The following is a 20,211-nucleotide window of genomic DNA, read 5'->3' as shown; positions in this document are numbered from 1 at the left end:
GGAGACTAATTTTAACGTGGATTTTCCCATGTCCTGAGACAACATGACCGTCGTCTCTGAACATGGTTCTGTGAAATTCTTTGGTGGCAAATCTGGTTTTGACTTCTCCTGTTTTGCTTCTCATCACTTATTCCTCACCCAGTGCTGCACTCTCAGTTGTGCAAATAATAGTTTGCAGGGCTTAAGAGTTGCCTGGATTAGCTCTGGGTTCAAATAACGTTCTCTTGTGAACGTATTGTTTTTCCCCCTCCAAAGGTAAAAATGTCGCTGGAAATATAATTTTGATCTGTGTGTTTGTAACTGTACTCAGATCATGGGAGCACTGGTATTGGGTTATAGAGGGTACAAAATTGAATCCATACACTTCTGTATGGAAGTGTGTAACTAAAAGGCTTTTATTTCCTGTTATTTGTGCTTACTATCCTGGAGGTGGTTGTATATGCATTTACTGGGACTTCGCTGCCTTCAGGACGGTTTTATCAGAACAATTCATAGTGTAAGTCAGAAGAGAGACAAATAAACTGAATTAAAATCAAGATTCCTTTGCAATTTTGACAAAATCATGATGCCCTCTTTGCAGACCCAATATATTTTCAGGTGACAATGTGAGAAGACTTATCAGCTTTATGTTTTACTAGCAGTAGTTCTTGTGTGCAGCAAAGCAATGCATTTAGTATTTGTTAACGTGATGGTTGCTGTGTAGTAGTCATGTTTGCTGCGTAGTTCAGAGGTGGTTTTTCCTACCTTCATTCTCATATGTTTTCATGCAGCTCCAGATTAAAATGTGCAGGTCACAGCATCACAGTTCAGGGTCTTGCATCATGCTGCCTGATTGTAGTTCCAGGGAAGGGCTCTCATGTCCACATTGCCCCCCAGTATTTTTTGTTACTGGTTTGGCTGAAGAAGTAGGGTTTTTTTGAGGCAGTTCTCAACGCTGAGAAATGTCCTGAACTGGTAATTTCAGGTATGCTTTTTGCGGTAAAAATGTATCTTGTGCTTCAGGTTCTGCGTATTTAGTGTGCCCCTGGAAATGTGTGCTTAGCTTAGTGCAGTAGTGTTTGATATTCGAAATAAGCAATAAGATTTATGTTTGGGAGTATTAGCTCATTAAAAAATGGGAAGTGTGAGGGTGCTTGTTCTAATCCCAGTTAGCAGGTGGCTTACTTTGCAGCATGGGAGAACATCATAGCATAGAGAAATGAATTAACTTATTCATCACAGATTTTCTGCTTGGAAGAGGAGCATTAAGAGGCAGCAAATTAGACTTCTGCACTGCAGAGGCATCCTAAGCTGGCCCTGTCTCTGTGTGATTCTGGTTTGCAGGTGGTTTCTACAAGACAATTCCAGCCTCTGGTCACTTGATTCGGTGAGGACAGCAGCTTGTTTTTACCTAAAAATGAAAGGTTTTAGACCCAGTGGTGCAGAAAAGTCTGTAACTGTGTCCTGCTCGTTGATGGAAGGGTGTCTGCCTGAACCTGCTTATGGCCTCACTCTAGCTCCAGATAGGGTGAGTGCTACCATATGCCTGAACTTCCCTTATCTTCCACCACAGTGGAAGCATGGTCATGGCTTTCTCCATGGAGAGCTGTATCCCTCCAGAACATAGCTGTGCCCTGCCTTCCAGCTGGGCAAGGATCAGCAGGGACTCACTCACAGATTCATCTCGTGTGTTGCTCTGTGTGCTTTCGTGTCACTGCTCCCTCAGTGTGTTCAGCAGTGAGGTGTGAGGAAGTGCTCCACCATCGCCAGTTCCTTCCTGAGAAAGAGAGGCAGAGCTGCAGGGCTGGAGATCCCACGAGGAGGGGCTGAATTCCGGGTTTCTGCTGTCTCGGCCGTCGCTGCAGTGTTTGTGACAGGAAGGAAGGGCTTTGAGGAGGGTGAATTTTGTAACAGCCCTCGGCCTCATCAGTGTGCACTGGTCTCTGGGACAGGGCTGGATTCGGGGCAGCCTCAGCTTGCAGTTCTGTAGCACTAGAAATTGGCTGGCTCCAGGATTCCTAAATTCAACAGAATATTCAGGGAGTTGTGGAAATCTCTGCGTCCCCTCTTTAGGGCATAGGAAAGATAAAAATCTCCTCTTCCCTGCATCCTCTGGGAGAGAGCTGAGCTGGGTTCAGATTTTTTTACTATTACATATTTTTCTGTGCATTTTCTGGAGTAGTGTGCTTGCCAACAGGAATGGAACCATGTGATAGTAAGAGAGTGGCAAACAACATTCATAGAAGAAAGTACAAAAGTGGAAACTAATATATCTTTATTTTTTTTTGTTTGTTTTTGTTGCAATACTAAAAGGACTAATTCCTCCTTCCTGAGAATTTTATTCTGGCTCTAAAATGGGCTTTGAGGATGTTGAATGTTGTGCAGGAAATGGGAGAGGCATGGCTTGATGTTTGACTCAAGTAAATCTTTTTAACAGTCAAACCAAATGTCATTGTAAAGTTAGATGGCAAAAAAGTGGTACCTGCTGGTTCTTGACTCGTGTTCCACACCCAGCAAGTTCTTAAAAAATCTTTTAAAAGCTGTTTTTAAAGCCTGTGTTCCCAAATCTAAATGGGAATGAAAATAACCACTGACATTGCTTACAGGTTTTCATCCTTTAGTTGTTATGCATATATTGAACTTTTTTGTAGCACGTAAGTTCCAGAACAAATGCACTACAAGCATCTTCTTGTAAAGACTTCTGGACTCACTTATAAATGAATTCTATTAAAGCTGAAGCACTCAAGATGAAGAGCTCACATTTTTAAGATAATAAACATAGACTTTCTGTGTAGAGAGTTGAATTGTTTTTGTTCTAGATCTGTCAGTTGAGTGGCATTTAGATGACACCCCAAAGTCGAGTTCTGGGCAGTACTGAAGAGTGAGCCAGAGGCTGTCACAGGGAGCAGCTGTTGCAGAGGGCAGGGCTGTGAGAGCAGGAGGAAATGTAACTGAAAAATGTGCAATACTTTGAGCAAGAGCAAGCTGCTGTGGTGCTGCCAAGCGAGGTGATTGTCAATTGTGTGGATCCTGAGGAGGGATTTGTGTTTGATCCAAATTCCGGCCTGGAGTGGGTGGCTGCAGCCTGTTACTTACGTAAGGTCTGAGTGTGCCCAGGTGCTGTGGCAGGCTCCACAAGGCAAGATAATGTCAGTCAGGATGACAAATGGTGCTGTACCTTGGCTTACTGGAGAGAAAATGCACCAGACACAAACTTGGCCTTTACATTGTATTAGCCATGAAAAAGAGAGCTATGTTCTGTTATGTTTTTCTGCTCTAAATCTGGAATAATTATTACTTTGAAGCAGATATTTTTGTGTAGGTGACATCTAAGTTGCAGATGTCCTATTGCAGTTGTCTTTGCAGCATGGTAGACTTTGATCCAGGCTTTGTGCAAAACACCCTTGTGTACAGAGAGATTTCAGGTGCTTCTTGGTTCTGTTTGCTTTGCTGCCTTTCTTCAGGAAATGTGCAATGATTCCTATCCAAGGTTTTCTGTCCACTTGTGAGATTTATCCGGAACTTTAATTTTAGATTAGTAAAGATAATCTCCCTTTAATAAACTTTAAACTGCTGGCTTCGAATGTTTGCTGTTATCTTAATATCTGTTACTAACTCAAGCCCTGTTTCTGTTCTCTTTGTACACTGCAGGACTTTCCTCATTACCTTCAGTGGAGGAAGCTCAAACCTTGCACAACACTTTGTTCCCAGCCTAACCCCATTATTCCCTTACCTAATATTCTAATTATTCATCTTTACCATAATCATTGTAATCCTTTGCTTCTACATCGCAGGTTCAACAGTGTGACCACTCTCTTGATTCATATACTCACAGCAAAGCCTTCATCTCTCTCATGGATTATAGATCTAAATTGGTAACTATCGCTTGCTTGCAATGTTTATTAGCACTTGTTTATTGCTCATGCTCTGTTTTCTGCTTCTGATAAATCTCTCTCATGTAGAACAGCATTTATATAAGAGTCTCTAAGGTCACGGCCTTGTTTCCTTTATGAGCTTTATCCTTAGGACAGCACACATTGGCTCTTAAAAAATTTCATTGCTTGGTAGAAATCTGGTTCAAAATGGAAATTCATTTCTGAAAAAGAAAACAGTATTTATTTTCCAATGACAGAGCACATAAAGGAGTGAGTTTTTATAATAGAAAATTGACTTAGATGTGTAATTTGTGAACTAGATTATTTTTAACTTAAATGCACTTTTTGGGAAAAAAATACACAAGGTATTAATGCTTTTGAGAAGAAGTTATGTTGCACATTAGTAGCAACTCTCAGGGGTTACTGTAGAAATAAAAGGAGTGGTTTCACCCCATCCTCTCATCTGCCTAATTAAAGAAATGTGTGTTACTGGATGATGATGAAACAGTTAAACCGTCACATTTAAATTGTTAGTGGTCTTAAATAGCATAAGACAAATATAGGAAATTACACTTTTGGCTTTAAAAATGAAGCACATTAAAAGATGTTTTTATTGCTAGAACTGCCCAGAAGTTGTAATATAGAGAATACACAGGTTCATAACAAGTTAAATTTGCAAATGTGTCTTAGGGTATAGTTTGAAGTAGAAGTTGTTTCAGTGTGACCAGGTTTCATGGTTAGCTGGGATGACTGGAGCAGAAAAGGAGATTCTTTCCCAAATTCAGACTTCTTTCTCACACTGTTGTGAGAGAGAATGGGATGTGGAAACAGCATGTCAGTGAACACACCCACATGGTTGCTAATAAAGAGACAGGTGACCTTCCATGGTAATGGTTGGATTTCTTGTTTCTTGTCTGTGAGAGGATAAAGAAGAACAGCTCTCCATTAGTTTGTAGCCATAACCATAAGGGCTGGCAACACGAAAAGTCAACCTTAGCCTTTTTTTCTGGCAATAAATAAATGGTGAGGTATATCAGTTAATTTCTAGCCAACACTTTAAGTTTGTCCTGAAGTTGGCTGTAGGCAAAAAATGTTTCAGAGCAGGGCTTACAGTGACCACTGCCAGTGATTCCTAAGAGCAGGAACACTTTGATGTTTGTGTTGCACTAGAAACCAGTTTGAGTCTTCACCATGATGCTGGTCACAAATTGAGCACAACTGAGTGGCTCCATCTATGTGACAGATTTCAGTGAGCACTAAAAACAACAAAGGCTGGTTTCCCATGAAGGTGTCTTAGGGCAATTGGCTTTTTTTCTTTTAAAATTCATTAGACCAAAATAGAAGCTAAAGACAGGAGAGCCACTTTGACCCAGGAATATATTCTTTGGTGGCTAATAAGCTCTGATTAAGATTTTATTGCTTTAGAGCATTTGCAGCATCCTGCTCTTATGTGGTTTCTTTGTCTAATAAAAGATGAGCTCACACTGCAGGCTTTTTCCTCAATAGGGAAATAATAAGGTATCTCAGAGCTACAAAACTGCCTGTTCCCACAAAACTAGTTGGAAGTGGCTGTGTTTGAGACCTTGCTCCCAAGAAGATTGTCAATATAAGTATGCTCTTAGCTACAAAAATAGGGGCTACCCAGGCAAAAAACTAAATGATGCAAGGTCTCATGCTGAAGTGTTCTCAAGGACAATCTGACTGGCAGCTTCTCCCTCTCCTGTGTAACAGGTTTTATGTCCTGTAGCAAAGTCTTTCCTGTGTAAGTATTTTATTGAGGATTAGTCCAAGAGAGTCAAAATGGAGCAGTGGAGAGCCTCTCCTTTGCCCTGTGTGTGGCAGCTGTATTTGACCTGGTCTCCTGTAACAGAGCTCTCTTGGGCTGTGTGTTTGTGTGAAACAGCAGAGATGCTGCTCTGTTTGGAGCCATCCTAAAGGAGCATCTGTGGCTGTGTGCCCAGGGAGCAGGGGTTACACTGCCAGCTGAATGAATGGCCTTGGACCAAGAGGGAGGACAGTCCCCTGGGAGCAATGGCTGTGTGAGCCTGCAGTGGTTTGCACAGGAGCTGCCTGACCTCAGTGTTGTCTCCATTTCCCTGTGCTGCAGAATCTCCTCCAGGTGCAGAGGGCTGCAGGAGATGTGATTTTGTGGACCTTTCTCTCAGTAGCATAGCAACTGCCACCACTTGCCACTGCTCTGTCCCCTCTGCTTGGCTCCCTGAGCTGTGAGGGATCAGGAACCGAACCAACTTTCCAAGCAGCCCTGCAAAACAGGAGAAGCTGTAGGAGGATTTCTTTTTAACTGGGATCTCTGTGTTCTCTGAACCACCTCTCTGTGGGGTCCTCAGGGCTGACATGACTGGGCAGTGCTTGGAGCAGGAGTGAGACAACAGGTGGGGAAGAGGAAGGGAGGGGAGGAGCACCAGGAGGAAGGTCTGCTGTTCCCTGGCTTTGGGATTCAAGCACAAATTCCGGGGCAGCTCTGCAAACACTTCCAGCCCAAGTGCTGGTAGAGCACAGCTTCAGTAATGATCTGCCATCAGAGGGATAATCAGAAATTAGTATGAAAGTCCTTTCAGTTTCACTCTATTCACTAGAGGGGAAAGGGAAAAGTGAAATTTAAGCAAGGGGATGGAGTTTTCTTTAAAATTTTTGTGCTCTGTCTGCCTCTGGTGATTCAAGACACTGACCTGCAGCATCTTCAGCCAGCACAGAGGCCAGTGAGGGCTGTGCTTCTATGACAACAGCCCCACGTTCTGGACAAGTATCATTTGATCTTTTTCTCTGTGTTGTGCTTCTAACAAAGCTGCTCAAGCTGGCCACATTCTGTAATTGCTTTTTCAGCTGAGATCTGAAAGTCACATTTGTAGCCAGGTACAATTCTGATTAGAGCAATCTAGGAGGGTTAATAGGGGCAGCAGTGCTTCAGTTACAGGCTCACCTTGGAGTGTGTGGATGGGTTCTGGGCAGGCAGGGGTACAAAGAAGATTCTGATTCCTGTATGATTAGTACAATACCTTTGTTAAAGGTCTGCCTCTGAATCTGTAAAAGATCAGGCTTCAAATGATGAAAGTTTCTCACTATTTTGAGCCTGTGTGAGCAGAATGGAGAAGTAGAGATTTTAATTATTTTTTTCCTCTTTAGCAAGTGCACAAGTATTGTCAATGCAGAGATTATAAATGAGATTACTCTCATTTGTAGAGATTATGAGATGTGTATGGGGAAGATAGATGACTCAAATGGAAAATTTTCTGTCGTCCAGTGTGGTGATGGTACAAATCAGCTAATCACCTGATTCATAATTTTTGCAGCTGAGATTTCTAAGGATAAGGAGGCAGTAAGTGCATTGGCCTGAGTGTCTGAATGGAAGTTAGTCAGATGTTGAATTCTTCATTTTAGAAATTCCTGCCATCAACCACAACACATGGGTAGAAGAGCTGTTTTCTAATACACTAATGAGAAGAAAATTTGTGCTTGTGTTTTCTGGAGTGCTTGCAAAGGACTGTAGACTGACTGAAGAGCAGCTGAAGTTCAGAAGAGAGTTTATCAGAATTATGCTGTATCCTACTGAGAAATACTTTTGGGAAGATTTTAATACATTCTGTGCAGCTGTTCACTATTGAGCTACTGATAAATTTCTTCAGAAACTGCCCTTGTGAATGCAGTCTGTGAACGAAATGTCTGCTGCACCAGCTCTTTTCTGTGTGAGAAGGTTGCATATGTTTAATCTGAGATAAACCATTGTGCACATTGCACTGAAGTTTAAACTGGGTTGCTTTTGGTTTCTTTCCCCTCTGCTGGAAATTTAAGTGAAGTTATCATCCCTATTTAAACTGCCTTGGGGGATAGCATTTTGGTTTAGAGTTGTGAATTTTGAGTTGTTTTTTTAGTTTTGTTGGGGTTTGTGGGGTGGTGGTGTTGTTGTTGCTGGTTTTTTTCAGTGAATGGGTGAAGGTGAGACCTGCTAAGAAGGGAGGCATTTGGGCACATGCTGAGAGTAGATATTGGAGTGAGTTTTGTTCCCAAAGGTGCCTGTGAATTTGAGTTGAGGAGGAAGTTAACTTCTGTGGATGCTGGGTGAAGGAGGCTTCTGTCACTGCTTAGTGCCTTCTGACTGCACACGAGTAGCCCAGGCCCTGCTTTGCATAAGTAGCTGCTAATTAAACTTGTGCTGTCATTGCCCCAATTTGCAAACCTATAACTTGTTATAAGGAGCCAAGACCTTTGCTTATTTGATGTGTGGTAGTTTCAAACAGCAGGAGAGATTAAAAGTGTGGTATATCTGTTAAAAGGTGAAGTTTCTGTTTCCTCCTCTGTAGTGATTTGGTTTGTGTGGTTGTGTTCTGTACAACCAGAGGTGAAAAGTCAGAGTCTTACCTCTTCCCACCAGCTGTCTCAGCTGCACACATTGGAGCATTCAGGGCTGCTCATGGCCCTTAATGATTCGTATTCTGCTGTTGTTTTTTTGTTTCTGAATCTAAAAGGGATAATTTATCCATTCCAAATGCTGTCTGCACCACCACTGAGCCCTCACGTTTTATACAGTCTTTATTCCAATTGCAGTCTTAAGAGTAGATAGGTGTTGGATGGATTCGAAGTTTCCAGCTGAAATTCCTGTTTTTTTTCATATTTTCCTATTTCCTTTTGTTTTTCTTCTGTAAATGTTTAGGGAGAGAATATTTGTAAGGATAAAATGGTGGTGTTGCATGCACTAGAAGTGTGGATCTTCTATAGAAGTAGTAAAACCAATTATTTAGGTTTATTTACCTTGGAGGCTGCTTGATGAGTTGCATGGTTGGATGCACTGTCAAAGATTTTAGTTCTTGGTTGCGGTTTATTGGAGCAACAGCAGTGGCACCCTGCCACTGGAGTAAAGAATGCTGTTTCCCCATGAGAATTTGAACAATCTGCAGTGGCCATCTGTTATTCTGTTAAATACAAAGCAGTGCAACAGGTGTATTTCTTGGGTTTGGAAGTCTTACCAGCACGAATGAACACTAAACAGGATTAAAGCCAGAATTTAAAAGAAGATTTCAAAGTGTACTCCTCTTTAGTCAGCAGATATGGTGGTTTTGACATTAGAAAGTGGAGAGATAACCCAAACATATGGCACACAGTTAAGGAATACAAATGCTGAACTGCTCTTAAATCTGTTCTTTTCCCACGTTTGTCATTTTCTTAGATGGCTTCAGTAACAGATGCCAGATTCAGGCAGAAGGATACTTCAGACCAAAATTTTGATTACATGTTCAAGCTCCTGATCATTGGCAACAGCAGTGTGGGTAAAACATCCTTCCTCTTCAGATACGCCGACGACACCTTCACTCCAGCCTTTGTGAGCACGGTGGGGATCGACTTCAAGGTGAAAACAGTTTACAGGAATGACAAGAGGGTGAAGCTGCAGATCTGGGTAAGTGCCAGCACTTTCAAAGATGCTTTATATTAATCCCAGCAGAGCTGTGATGGTAAAATGTGGCTTGTTTGGAAGTGGGTTTTTGGGTTGGTGTAGATTTTAGTTGTTCATAAGTTGTGTGTGGCTGGGCCTTTGTGTCCCTGCAGTAAACTGAGGGAGTTCTCTTTGTGTCTGTCTCTCTCCTAATGTGGTTTAAGGAGCTGCTCTGCGTTTGAGTGAACTCTACACACAGCTCATACTATCATTTTATGGCCTCTACATGAGATATTTGTATCTTCCTGTAACTCATGTACCTGCTCAGCAGCCCATTTTCACCCAATTTCTGCCCCATCTAAGAGCTTAATCTTCTAATTGCTCTACACACACCTGATTTGTAAATCTTTAATAATTGCATTTAAATGTCAAATTACAGTAATCACATCTGGGTTTTCTATTTATTGTGATGATCTTGAGTAGTGAGAATCTAAAATGACGTGCTTTTTTTTTGTACTACAACTACATGATTCATTTTATTTCTGTGTTGCTGGGTACAATGTAAAACAAATTATATAATAAAAGATCCTTTTCATGTTGTAAAATCCTGACATTGAAACTAAGGTAGGTCACCTGATGTGAAATTGATTTAATTAATTTAGGGTTTTGGCAATAAAAATGTTTTTACTTCAGGCTCTATAAGCAACTAAAGATGATTTCCATTTAGTTGGCCTTTGTGAATTTTGGAACGTGAAATTTTCTAAGAATTTGTGTAGAAGCGAGACAGAAAACATCATAAAATATTAGAGTTTTTTCAAAGACATTGTGATTAAAGTGAATTAAGCAATAATCTTAATTAAATCTGTTAGAGGGCTTCTGGGCAAAAAGGGCTTTAATAACCTTAAACTTCTTTTGAAAAGAGATGTCAGATGAATTCTTCAGAGGGTGCAGTCCACAGGACCTGTAATATTGGAGTTACCAACAACACTGTTGATTTAACATTTATTTTTAATAAAAGGTACACCTAAGTGTTGGACAGTTTCCAGAGTAACTTGTGTTCTGTTCTTTTCTTTTTTTGCATGGATCCCTGACATGAGTCATGATTCAAGGACCTTAACAAAACCACTGTGTGCCTCTATCAAAGCCACAGCATTTAAACATGTTTGTGCCGTGCCTGTCCTGAGATTATATTTGCCATTCAATGTGTTCTCCAGCGTACATGAAGTAATAGTGGGGTCCATTGGCATTCCAAAACTGTGGGTTCCTATGTGTGGGAAGAAAGAGTTTTCATACAATTGGTTTTTTAAAGTATTTATAGCTGCTGTTGAGTTTCTAGGAGTGTGGGACTCTGTGGCTCCATTAAGCCCTTTGCTCTGACTTACAATTTTCCAGTTATGTTGACATTTTTTCAAATTATTTCTCCCTAAGCCTGGCATTAAGCCTTATCTGAATCAGATTTAATGTGAAAATAAGTGAAGGAGAAGGTACAAGTGTTTGACTTAACCACTTCAAATATTTTTCTAAAACCCAGAGAAAAGCACTTCTAGGAACCTGTGGTGTTCTCTTCTCCATAGACCCTGGGTTTTTTCAGTTCAGGGGTGCTTGTGGAGCTCTGAAGTGAGCGCAGCTGTGACACACTGGAGGTGCCCAAGGGCTGTGCCAAATAACCTTGTTCTGTGCTCTGCAATCTCCAGGTGAGAGGGGAGTTACTGCTGCTGTGCTGTCATCCAGAGGGATCCACCATCAGTGGGACTTCCTTTACACTGCCTGTTGCCTGTGTTGAACAGAAGAGCAGAATTTGGGTGCAAGACCCAAATTCTTGTGTTGTCTGAAAAATTCGTGCTGCCTCAAGGGCCGAGCAGGTGCACGTAAAGGCTGACAGCTGTGCCTGTAAATGCCTCTGGCCTGACTCCTGGTTTTGTTTCTCCAGCACAAGTTGATGAGCATTTTAAAGCCAAAGGTCTTGTCTTTGTGTTTGTGCTGAGTTTGAGGGAGTCTGTATTTTGTGAATCAGGGTTTGACAGGCTGTCGCATGGAATGATCAGAAGAATGCTCCTCTGTTTGATTGTGGTGTCATTCGTGGGCCTCTTGCTTTGTTGACGCTAATGCCTCCGTCACCCAAATTGATATTTTAATAATCAGTTGTGCTGTGACTAAGCAGTCTGGGAAATGATCTGCTTTGAAAAGACTTGAAAGGAATATTTCTCTAGCTTGAGAGGAACAGGACATAGCAGAGATATTCATGATGTTTTTAAGGTAGAATGACAGCACTGCTGCTGCATATGGAAACAGTAAAATGGTTCAGAGAGGGGTTTATGAAATAATTTTTGTTGCCTTTTTTCCCCTTTCTTTGAAGAACTCCAAGATCAGTTGACTGTGTTTTAATTTCAAATATTTTCTATCTTGTTTAGAAATGGTAGTGTTGTGCTAATAGAATAAGTTAACTTTATTGAGAACATTTGTTTTGTAGTTGGATGAGACTTAGTAATTTAATATCTAATTAAAAACCGTTACTACATAAATATATTCATATATTATATAGATATTTACATATCTACATAAATATAATTTTTGATTAGGTTTTTTTTATGCCACTGCCATCTGTAATAATACTTTTATATAAAGCATCTTCCTTATGATTGGGTTATAAGGAGCCAACTTATAATATCTCTCTGCATTTCTTGATGAATTTTGTATTCCCAGAGTTGCTAATTACTGTTTACTGGAGGAAAACTATTATATTTTCAGCTAGGTATGTTTTTTATTATAAATAAATCTCAAAGGCAACATTATTATATTCTTAGCAAATGCAGACAGTTAATACTTAATGCAGAGTTCAGGTTGCCTAGCAGCTAGAGAGGGCCACTTTGTCCAGATCCACATGGAGGCAGGGTGAATGAATAAAAGTGATTTCAGTTTTAGGTAAGAGCAAGGTGAGATTTCTTTTTCTGCCTTCTGTGCATTTGTGTGGCTATTGCTGGTGGGGACTAATGGTGGTGAAAATGACAGCAGAGCTCCTGAGCAACGTGGCCTCAAGGGGAGCTGCTGGGGGGCAGCCTCTGGTCCTTGTGCTGGCCCAGGCTGGGTTCATTGCATGAACTCTTTGCACAGTATCATAAATTAACTGATAGAAAATCACTGGCAGGGTTCAGCCCCAAACACCCAATACACACTTTGTGTGAGGAATTTGATTACATTTCCATTGTGTTTTTGTGCAGAACCTTACACAAAGGACTCTCAACATTGATGTGATTAATTATAAACATAACTAAATACAGGATTTGGCAGCTGATGTTACAGTTGAAACTGCTTTCACTCCCTTTGTAAAAAGCAACAGAGATTAAATTTAACTTCAGGTTAAAAGGCAGAAAGGCTGTGATGCTCAGACAGAGGCAGCATATTTAGACTGCAGTAAGATTTTTCTTTTAAGGAGCTGTTTATCAGAATTAAACTGCTAGGATGAAGGTTTTTTCTTCTCATTAACAAAAATGTCTCTGTGGCTTAGCTGCTGAAACCTGTTGGGGTGTGAGATTAGCTTTAGTGGATGTCTGAAGCACGTGTTACAGCTCTCAGGCACAGCTGGGGAGAGGGCACAAAGCAACATTGCTCTGGGTTTTTCGGATTTTTAAATCAGAAATATGACAACTGCTAATTATACTGAGTGGCAGTTACCACTACAAAACAGAAAAGTATAAAGCAAAATAAGCCCCCTGCTGTGTGGCTGTCCAGAAGGCAAATACAATACACAGTGTTTTTAACAGCTTTTTGTATCAGACATTGCCTGGATGACAGGATCATCTTGTGCAGCTCGCCTCGTAGGGAAGGGATTCAAAGCAGTAACACTGGCAACTGAGTTCCTTTTTTTTTTTCCTTTTTTTTTTTTTTTTTATCCAGTTTCAGGAAGTAAAATTAGAACACCATCATATTTGATTGTAAATTTTAATGTTAATTGCGCACTTAACCAAAAGCTAATTATGCATTTCAGATGAGAGAATCATCTATTCCCAAGGCATCCTATTCCTGTCATGGTTTTGCTAAGTTCCTTGCAAGCACTGACTTTAGGCTTGAATGCTTGCACAAAACTTGTTTCTATAAAAAGGGATAATAAGGTTCAGTAATTAAATGTATAGATGTGATAGTGATGGGTGTCTCTAAAGCACTAATGGGCCTGATTCTGCTTTTATGGACTCACAGTTGTTGTGAAATCCTCTGATTTGCTGTTTAGATGAAGAACTAAAATGGAGAAATTCATGATAGTGAAAAGATCAGGTTGATCCTTGTAAGGGAGTCAAGGATTACATTTTATTTGCAGCATTAAGGACTTACTGGGTCCCAGGAATGGAAATCATTGTGGGTGAGTGGATGTAAAGCACTGCTTCTCATGCTAAAATACAATGCAGAACATTTGACTGGAGAAGAGATGCAGTAACAGTGTCTGTAATTCAATTCCAAGGTCTTGGTTATATCTCAAGTAATAATACTTCTGCTTTGAGAAGAACTTGGTGCTCATGCCACTCTGAATGGCTTTAAGATTAGAGTTGCAAGGGTGATCCAAAGGAGAGAAATAAAAACTTGACAAATAAGACCCTTGACAAATAAGACAAAATGACTGATGGGTCAGTTACCCAACTCACTGTTGAATTATTGAACAGCCTAAGCTTGCTGAGCAGGACATTGCTGTGTTTGCAGTCAGACAGTTGACATGGAGGGTTTATTTCTGTTTATAGTTAATCACCTCAATCTCATTGTTATCTCATTAGAACACTGCATTACAGTGAAGGCCAAGTTCAACTTCAGTCTAAGCTCTGATACCACTGCATCCATCCCTGCTGACAATACTGGATTTGCTCTCACTGCAGGTGTAGTATCTCTCTCTGTGCTCCATCTTTGCAGAGTTGCTGTGCCCTTGGAGGCCTTGCTTTGTACATTTCAGTGAAATGAGACACATTCAGAGGTACCAGGCTGTATCCAGGGGCAGTGTCGAGTGTGTGTTTGTTGATAAAGAGCTGTTGGTAGTTCAAAGGTTTGGACCTTTCCTAGAGAAAATGGACCAATGCTGACTGTTTGTTCAGTAGGGTGAAAGCTGTACATGGGAAATTTCAAGGGAAATTATTTACTTGATGAGGTGAGGCAGTTAAGCTTTGAGAGCACAAATTAATTGCCAGCCTTCTAACGTTTTGCATTTAATGCTTTTTTACCAGAAATTCAGAATAGATATTTTGAAGTAATTTTATATAAGGTCTGAGACTCACGTGCCTTGAAACCCTTTCCTGTTGTCCTTGTCTCATCAGAATCACCCTTATTATGATTTTCTTTCACAATTTTATCTTCTGCATAATGACTGGGTATATTCTATATTTAAATATGCTGGGTGATCAGTTATGAGATAACACAGGGGGTGAAATTTGAGTTCTCACAGTGTTTGTCTCAAGTGAGCTTGTACTTAGTGTGTCACATTTGGTCAGATGAGAAAATACAACTACTGTGCTTACTCACATTTATAACTTTCATGAATTGTATTGTCTACTGCAGTGCCATGTTTATGCAACACTGGAGTACCTGACTGATTTTAGAACTCAAAAAAGGGAATCCAAACCCCCAGAAATGTTTTTCAGGGGTGAGAAATTGTACCCTGTAGCACAGCTGGAGTACCTAGGAATTTAGCAGCATGTACTTTGTGATTTGTTTTCTGTTGTCCAGCTGTTCAACATCATCCTGATTGATTAAACAGCATGAACTGAGCTCCCAGAGATAAGCACTAATTTTCTGTGTTCTGTTGCACTGGAGGCATTGGACTCTGCAGACAGAAGGAAACATTTGTGAGAAGCACCAGAAACTGGACAAAAAAGCAGCACATTCCTGTAGTGTGGAGAACTGGGAAGTTTATGGTTTGCTGGTTAGGTTCTCCCATCTGCAGAGCAATGTAATGTTTACCAGGTGACACTGATCTCAACTCACATTTCTGGTGAGCTGTTTTGGCTGCCCAGGAAATAATGAGAGTGACAAAGTAGGAAACATAAATCCCGTTTGGGGTAAGATGTATCTTCCCAGTAGCAGCTTAGCACCTTGCATTTTATGGCTGGGTCACTCCACTGCAGCCCAAAAGTGTACCCTAAGCATCCCAGTGTGTCCTCCTCTGCTTCTGCCACAGTCTGGGTTTGCAGCATTGCTGAGATGTTCCTCCATCAGAATGCAGCTGCCAGTCCCAAGTGTCCTGCTCAGCTCATGGCACCCTGTACTTCTGTTGTGCACTTGCATCTTGCTTGAAAATTCCTCCAGTATTGCCAGTTCTGCTTTGCATCCATTTCTCTGCTAAACAAATACTCACTGCTTCACTACTAATTTGTGTCAGGAGCTGAAACAGGAGGTGGCAGGAGTGTTTGAAACTTGAGGGGAGCAGGTGTAAGTGCAGCAGATAAACACTGCGTTATGAGCTGCTGTGCTTCATTAACTCAAGTACCTTCATGTGATCTATGACTGAAGTGATTGAACTTTGTGTACTACCCAAAGAAGGCTCGATGGTGGTATTTTCTCAGCCAGATTCTGGCTGCTTTGTCTCTCTGACAAACTCACCCAGACATCTGCAGCAGTGCTGGAGGGTGAAGCCACGGCGAGAGAGCGGCGGCTGAGGATCCGTGTGTGCACAGATGCTGCTGGTGCTGCCAGCTTTTACTGTCCCTCTGCTTTCCTTGCAGCCAGAGCAGTAAAGCACACCATGCAGGGGAGCTGTGCAGGGATGTTTACGAGGCAGAGCACTCACCCTACTGCTGGTTTGGCTTTTGCCTGTGCTTATTCCAAGGCTCACCTGCTGCTTCCCCTCGGCGCGTCCCTGGGTCGGCGCTGCCTCCGTGGCGGTTGTGAAGCTGCTGCGTGTTCAGTGCCATGGAAACTGGATCCTGCTCCGCTGCCTGCCAGCGGGCACCAAGCCTGCCCAGTTGTCAAAGGAGTGCTCCAAGTGCCAAATTGTGCTAGACTGGCATGAGTCAGCTTTGAGAAGTCCAGGTGAAGTCCTTTACCAAGGACTGCAAGTCTTTTCTTTTGAGGGAAGAAAGAGAAATAACTCCCATCAAATGTGTTTTGGATTTTTTTTAAACTCTAAAAGACTAAAAAATGTGTTTTCATTGGAATTACCACCAAGTGCTAAATTGCTTTCTTGCTCTGCAGTTTGACTTCATGCTGTACACATTTCTGTAAGGCTGGGCTACTTTTCCCATTGTTTCCTCTTTGTGTTGTGCACCCTGACTTGCTCTTGGAGAGGTTAGAGGGCACCTTTGTAAGCACTTTTGCACTAACTGCAAGGTGAATTCTTGCAGAGTACTGTCATAACAACATTTAAAATTGTGGAGTTGTATCTAAGAGTGAGCAAGTAGAGCTGGGGAAAAGTGAGGAATTCTTGTTTGCTTTTTAGAGAAGAAATACTCTTGACTGTGATAAAGCACACAGGTGCATCACTTAATTATATGGAATAGTAACACTGGAAATTTACAGCAAGCAAGGATAATTAAGGAATGCATTTTTCAAGTCTTTCATGTACAAGAGTGGAGTGATGGACCATGATAACTTCTATGCCTCTGTTACCCTCTCCTGGCCCTCACTGGGTTGTAGAACCACCAGCACTGTGAGGGCTGGTACTGTGAGTGCAGTGTAGTGAAGTTTTCTGAAAGAAGGAAGGTTGTGCTCAGTGCAGCATGATGGGGCTTGCAGCAAGCCTGGCTTAGCTAAAACACAGCTTCAGCTGGCTCTGCTGTGCCCCTCCACCTCTGGAGTCCTGTGCAGACAACTCCACTGTGCAGTGCTGATGTGTCTGAAGGGAGCAAGAGAGTGCAGTGAAAACTGGGGCAAAACTTGTGTAGAACCAAAGCAGGACCATGACAAGAAAAACCCCAGTGCCTGTAATGAATACATGAATTACAGTGCAGAACAGCACCAAGGAGCAGTGCTGGAAATGCTGGCTTAAAAGCAGCAAGGAGTGGTCCTGAGCAGCAATCCCAGAGGGGCTGGAGGGGTGGAATTGCTGTTGCAGAAGTGTCTGTGTGAACTCCAGGTGGATTCCAGCCCTCCTGGGAGTGGCTGGTGTCTGAGCTTCCTGAGATGGAAGTGGATTTATATTTGGCAAATCTCTTCAGCTGGTTTTTATACATCCTTCCTCACCAAACCCCTTCTCTAGGTTGTTTTCCTCAGTGTGAGAGCAAAGCACAAAAGGGACTTGAATGGTTTGGCTGATTATGGGAACTCAGAGCTTCAGCTGAGCAGTGTTCCTGTACTGATGCTCATTCTGACTGCTGTGGTATAATTATGCAACTGCTGCAAACCCATACCTGTTTAAGGTGCCTTAACCCAGCTAAAATGATCTTCTCTTTTAGAAGAATGACCTTCATATTGAAAACAGCATGCAACAAGAGTCCCTACTGCCAAGATATTAAATGAGGTAAATCTGTGAGAACTGCTTAGTCCCTCTTGAATTTTTGGGGAATTGGAAGTGTAAGATTAGTAATTTCCTTCCAGTCTCACTGGTTAATGATTTTAGGGAAAAGCAAACTCTTGCAAGGGAAGAATCTGCATAAAGTCCTCCTCTGTGATGTACTTTCTACTGTTCTGAGTTGCACATGCCACAGTAGCATGTTCAAAGCTGTGGCCATCATTCTGAGGTCTTGGAAATGTTTGAAATTACTTCAGTTTTTCTGCTAAAATTCTGATATAAATATGTATAGGAGCTACCTAGTGTTCAAGAGACTGCAAGAAATCTAAAGGGAACAAATTCAGTAAAAATACACCATTGTCATAGCAAACCTTTTATTTCAGTAATCTTTCACCTAAGTCTGGAAGTGGTCTTGGTCTACAGGATATTTACTGCTTTAACAGGAAATTTCACCTGAGTGAGTGGAACTTGCTGAATCTGGCTGAAAGTTGGACACAGCAGCACCTTTGTGTCAGTGCAACATCAGCTCAAAGTGATTTGTCAGTTCTCCCATCTGCAGCAGGGGCTTTGGGAATGCTCCCTTGCCCACCTGGCTGGCAGACCAGGAAGCAGTTGTGTGTCAAAGCCTGATGTTGCTAAGTGATGGCAAAGTAGCCACCTGCCTTAGCATTTACAAACCCCAGTGCTCAAACAGAAGGAAATGAATAGCTTTATTTTCCATTCACTGCATGCAAGGTGTTTATTCACTCTGGTCCTGAAAGTATCAAACATATGCATCCCTTTTACTCCAGCTGGAATCTTCAGGGCTTTCAAGTCCCTGGAATGGCAGCTGTTTATTCTGCCTGAGAATGCATCCCCCAAGTAATGTTGGATTGCCCTATAGCTGTGAGAGACACTGCAGTGAGTTTGATTAAAAAAATACATACTTCAAAAAAAACCAAACCAAAAACCCAATACAAAACCAAACTGCTTTTTATCAGCTAATACAAAGGCAGTGAAGAGGTGGTATTTGTTTAGTTGGTTATAATGTCAGAATCCATGCAGTAGCCCTCTTTATCTTTTCTCTCCTCCTTGCTTTTTTAAGCTATAGCCTATGTGGCCAAGAAAAATTGTAGCATTGATTTATTTTCTTACTATATTTTTTGTGAAAGAGGCTGAGAAGAAATACAGGTTATCAGATTTGGTAACTACTCTGGGACTGTTACCAGGAAATGGGAGAAGTAGGAGATCTTTCACTTCTTGTCTACTTATTTTACAGATATTAAAAAAAAATTTATAAAGGCTTAATTGCCCTCATGCCACAGGTGAGTCTGCTGTGTTCTGCTAAAATCTGTCTGCTCAATAAAGTACTTGTTCAAAATAATCTCTCAAAGGGAAATGCTGAGTGACTTTTGCAGCCATGACTCACTGGATCTTCATTTTTTAAATGAAAAGATTCCCAAGACACATTAGGATCTCATCTATTAAATTCTTGATTAATAACAAAAAGAGTATTAGTTTGATAGTGTGTCAAGGCTTGAGGGATTCTTATAACCAGTGTTCTCTCTTCAGAACAGAAAATAGTTCATTTTTTCACTGAGAAGGATCTGGCAAAGACCCAGGTTTGGAGCTAGAGCCCCTCAGCTGAGAGAATGGAAGCTTTGCAGTAGTTGTCTCCCTGTGGGGGGCACTCAGGAATCCAGCTCCCCAAATAAATTTGTGTCCTCCCTTCATCTAGAGGATGTGGACCACCTGTGTCTGTGCAGAAGAAGGATCAGGGGTTTTCAGGAATGAAATCTGTACTGACACCAGTGATTACTTCCTACTCCTAAAAAAATGAGCTCTTCCTGAGTTTTACAGTTCTGCCCAACACAGGTGGCCCTTTGGATTTGAATTTGAATTGGAGCAGTTTCTAGCAGGGCTTTCTGACCCCCGAGAGGCTCTCTTCCAGAGTCATGAGTGTGTCCTGTGTAGAGAAGTCTCGGTCGGTTTCTCGGCTGTTTAGGTGGCCTGGAAAGGCCCAGGGATGGCCTTGAAGAGCCCGGCGCTTCAAAGGACGAGGAGAGACTTCTGATCTTGTCTCGGTCTCGGTGTTTATTAATTGTTTATCTAAAAGATTTTCTTTCAGCCCGACAGAGGTCTGCACAGCAAGCCAGCCATGGGCACACTGCGAGCCCCCAGGGCGGTCACTTATCTTTATACTCAAAGTTATGTATACAATATTTATAATTTTTCCCCAATACCTTTTACCCTTATTAACCGGTGCACTTCTAGTAATAACCAATCCCAAAGTGCCACCATCACCACAGAAGATGGAGGCTAAGAAGAAGAAGAAGAAGAACAGGACACGCCCCAATTCCTCCATCTTACTTCTTTAGACCCCCCTGTACCAAAATCCTAAACCCTGTGTCTTACACTCTAATTAACTTATCCCTTCACCATACACCCAGTGAAATCCTCCCATCCTCATACAGGTGTTGTCTCCTGTGTCGGATCAAAGTCCAGCCACCAGACACTTCTGGCAACGTTCCAGGACTCCCGAGCCCCCCAAGGGTGGTCTTGGTCCCTCTGCA

General features: G+C 41.7%; 1 protein-coding gene across 2 annotated transcripts in view; it reads left to right on the top strand.

Annotated features, from left to right (window-relative positions):
- Positions 1-20,211, top strand: part of RAB3B (RAB3B, member RAS oncogene family) — a 53,322-nt gene that overhangs the window by 1,184 nt on the left and 31,927 nt on the right. The window contains exons 1-2 of one of the 2 annotated variants that reach the window (XM_058808160.1): positions 1,329-1,366; positions 9,037-9,264. In XM_058808160.1, the coding sequence (XP_058664143.1) occupies positions 9,037-9,264 (228 nt within the window). In that variant the 5' untranslated portion in view covers positions 1,329-1,366. Of the gene's footprint in view, positions 1-1,328; positions 1,367-9,036; positions 9,265-20,211 lie in introns of those variants that run through there. The other variant, XM_058808159.1, reaches the window with a different exon arrangement.

This window comes from Ammospiza caudacuta, chromosome 7, assembly GCF_027887145.1.
Source record: "Ammospiza caudacuta isolate bAmmCau1 chromosome 7, bAmmCau1.pri, whole genome shotgun sequence".
NCBI classification, from domain to species: Eukaryota; Metazoa; Chordata; class Aves; order Passeriformes; family Passerellidae; genus Ammospiza; species Ammospiza caudacuta.
The sequence above is the reverse complement of the archived record's forward strand: the minus strand, read 5'-3'. Positions and strand labels throughout refer to the sequence as shown.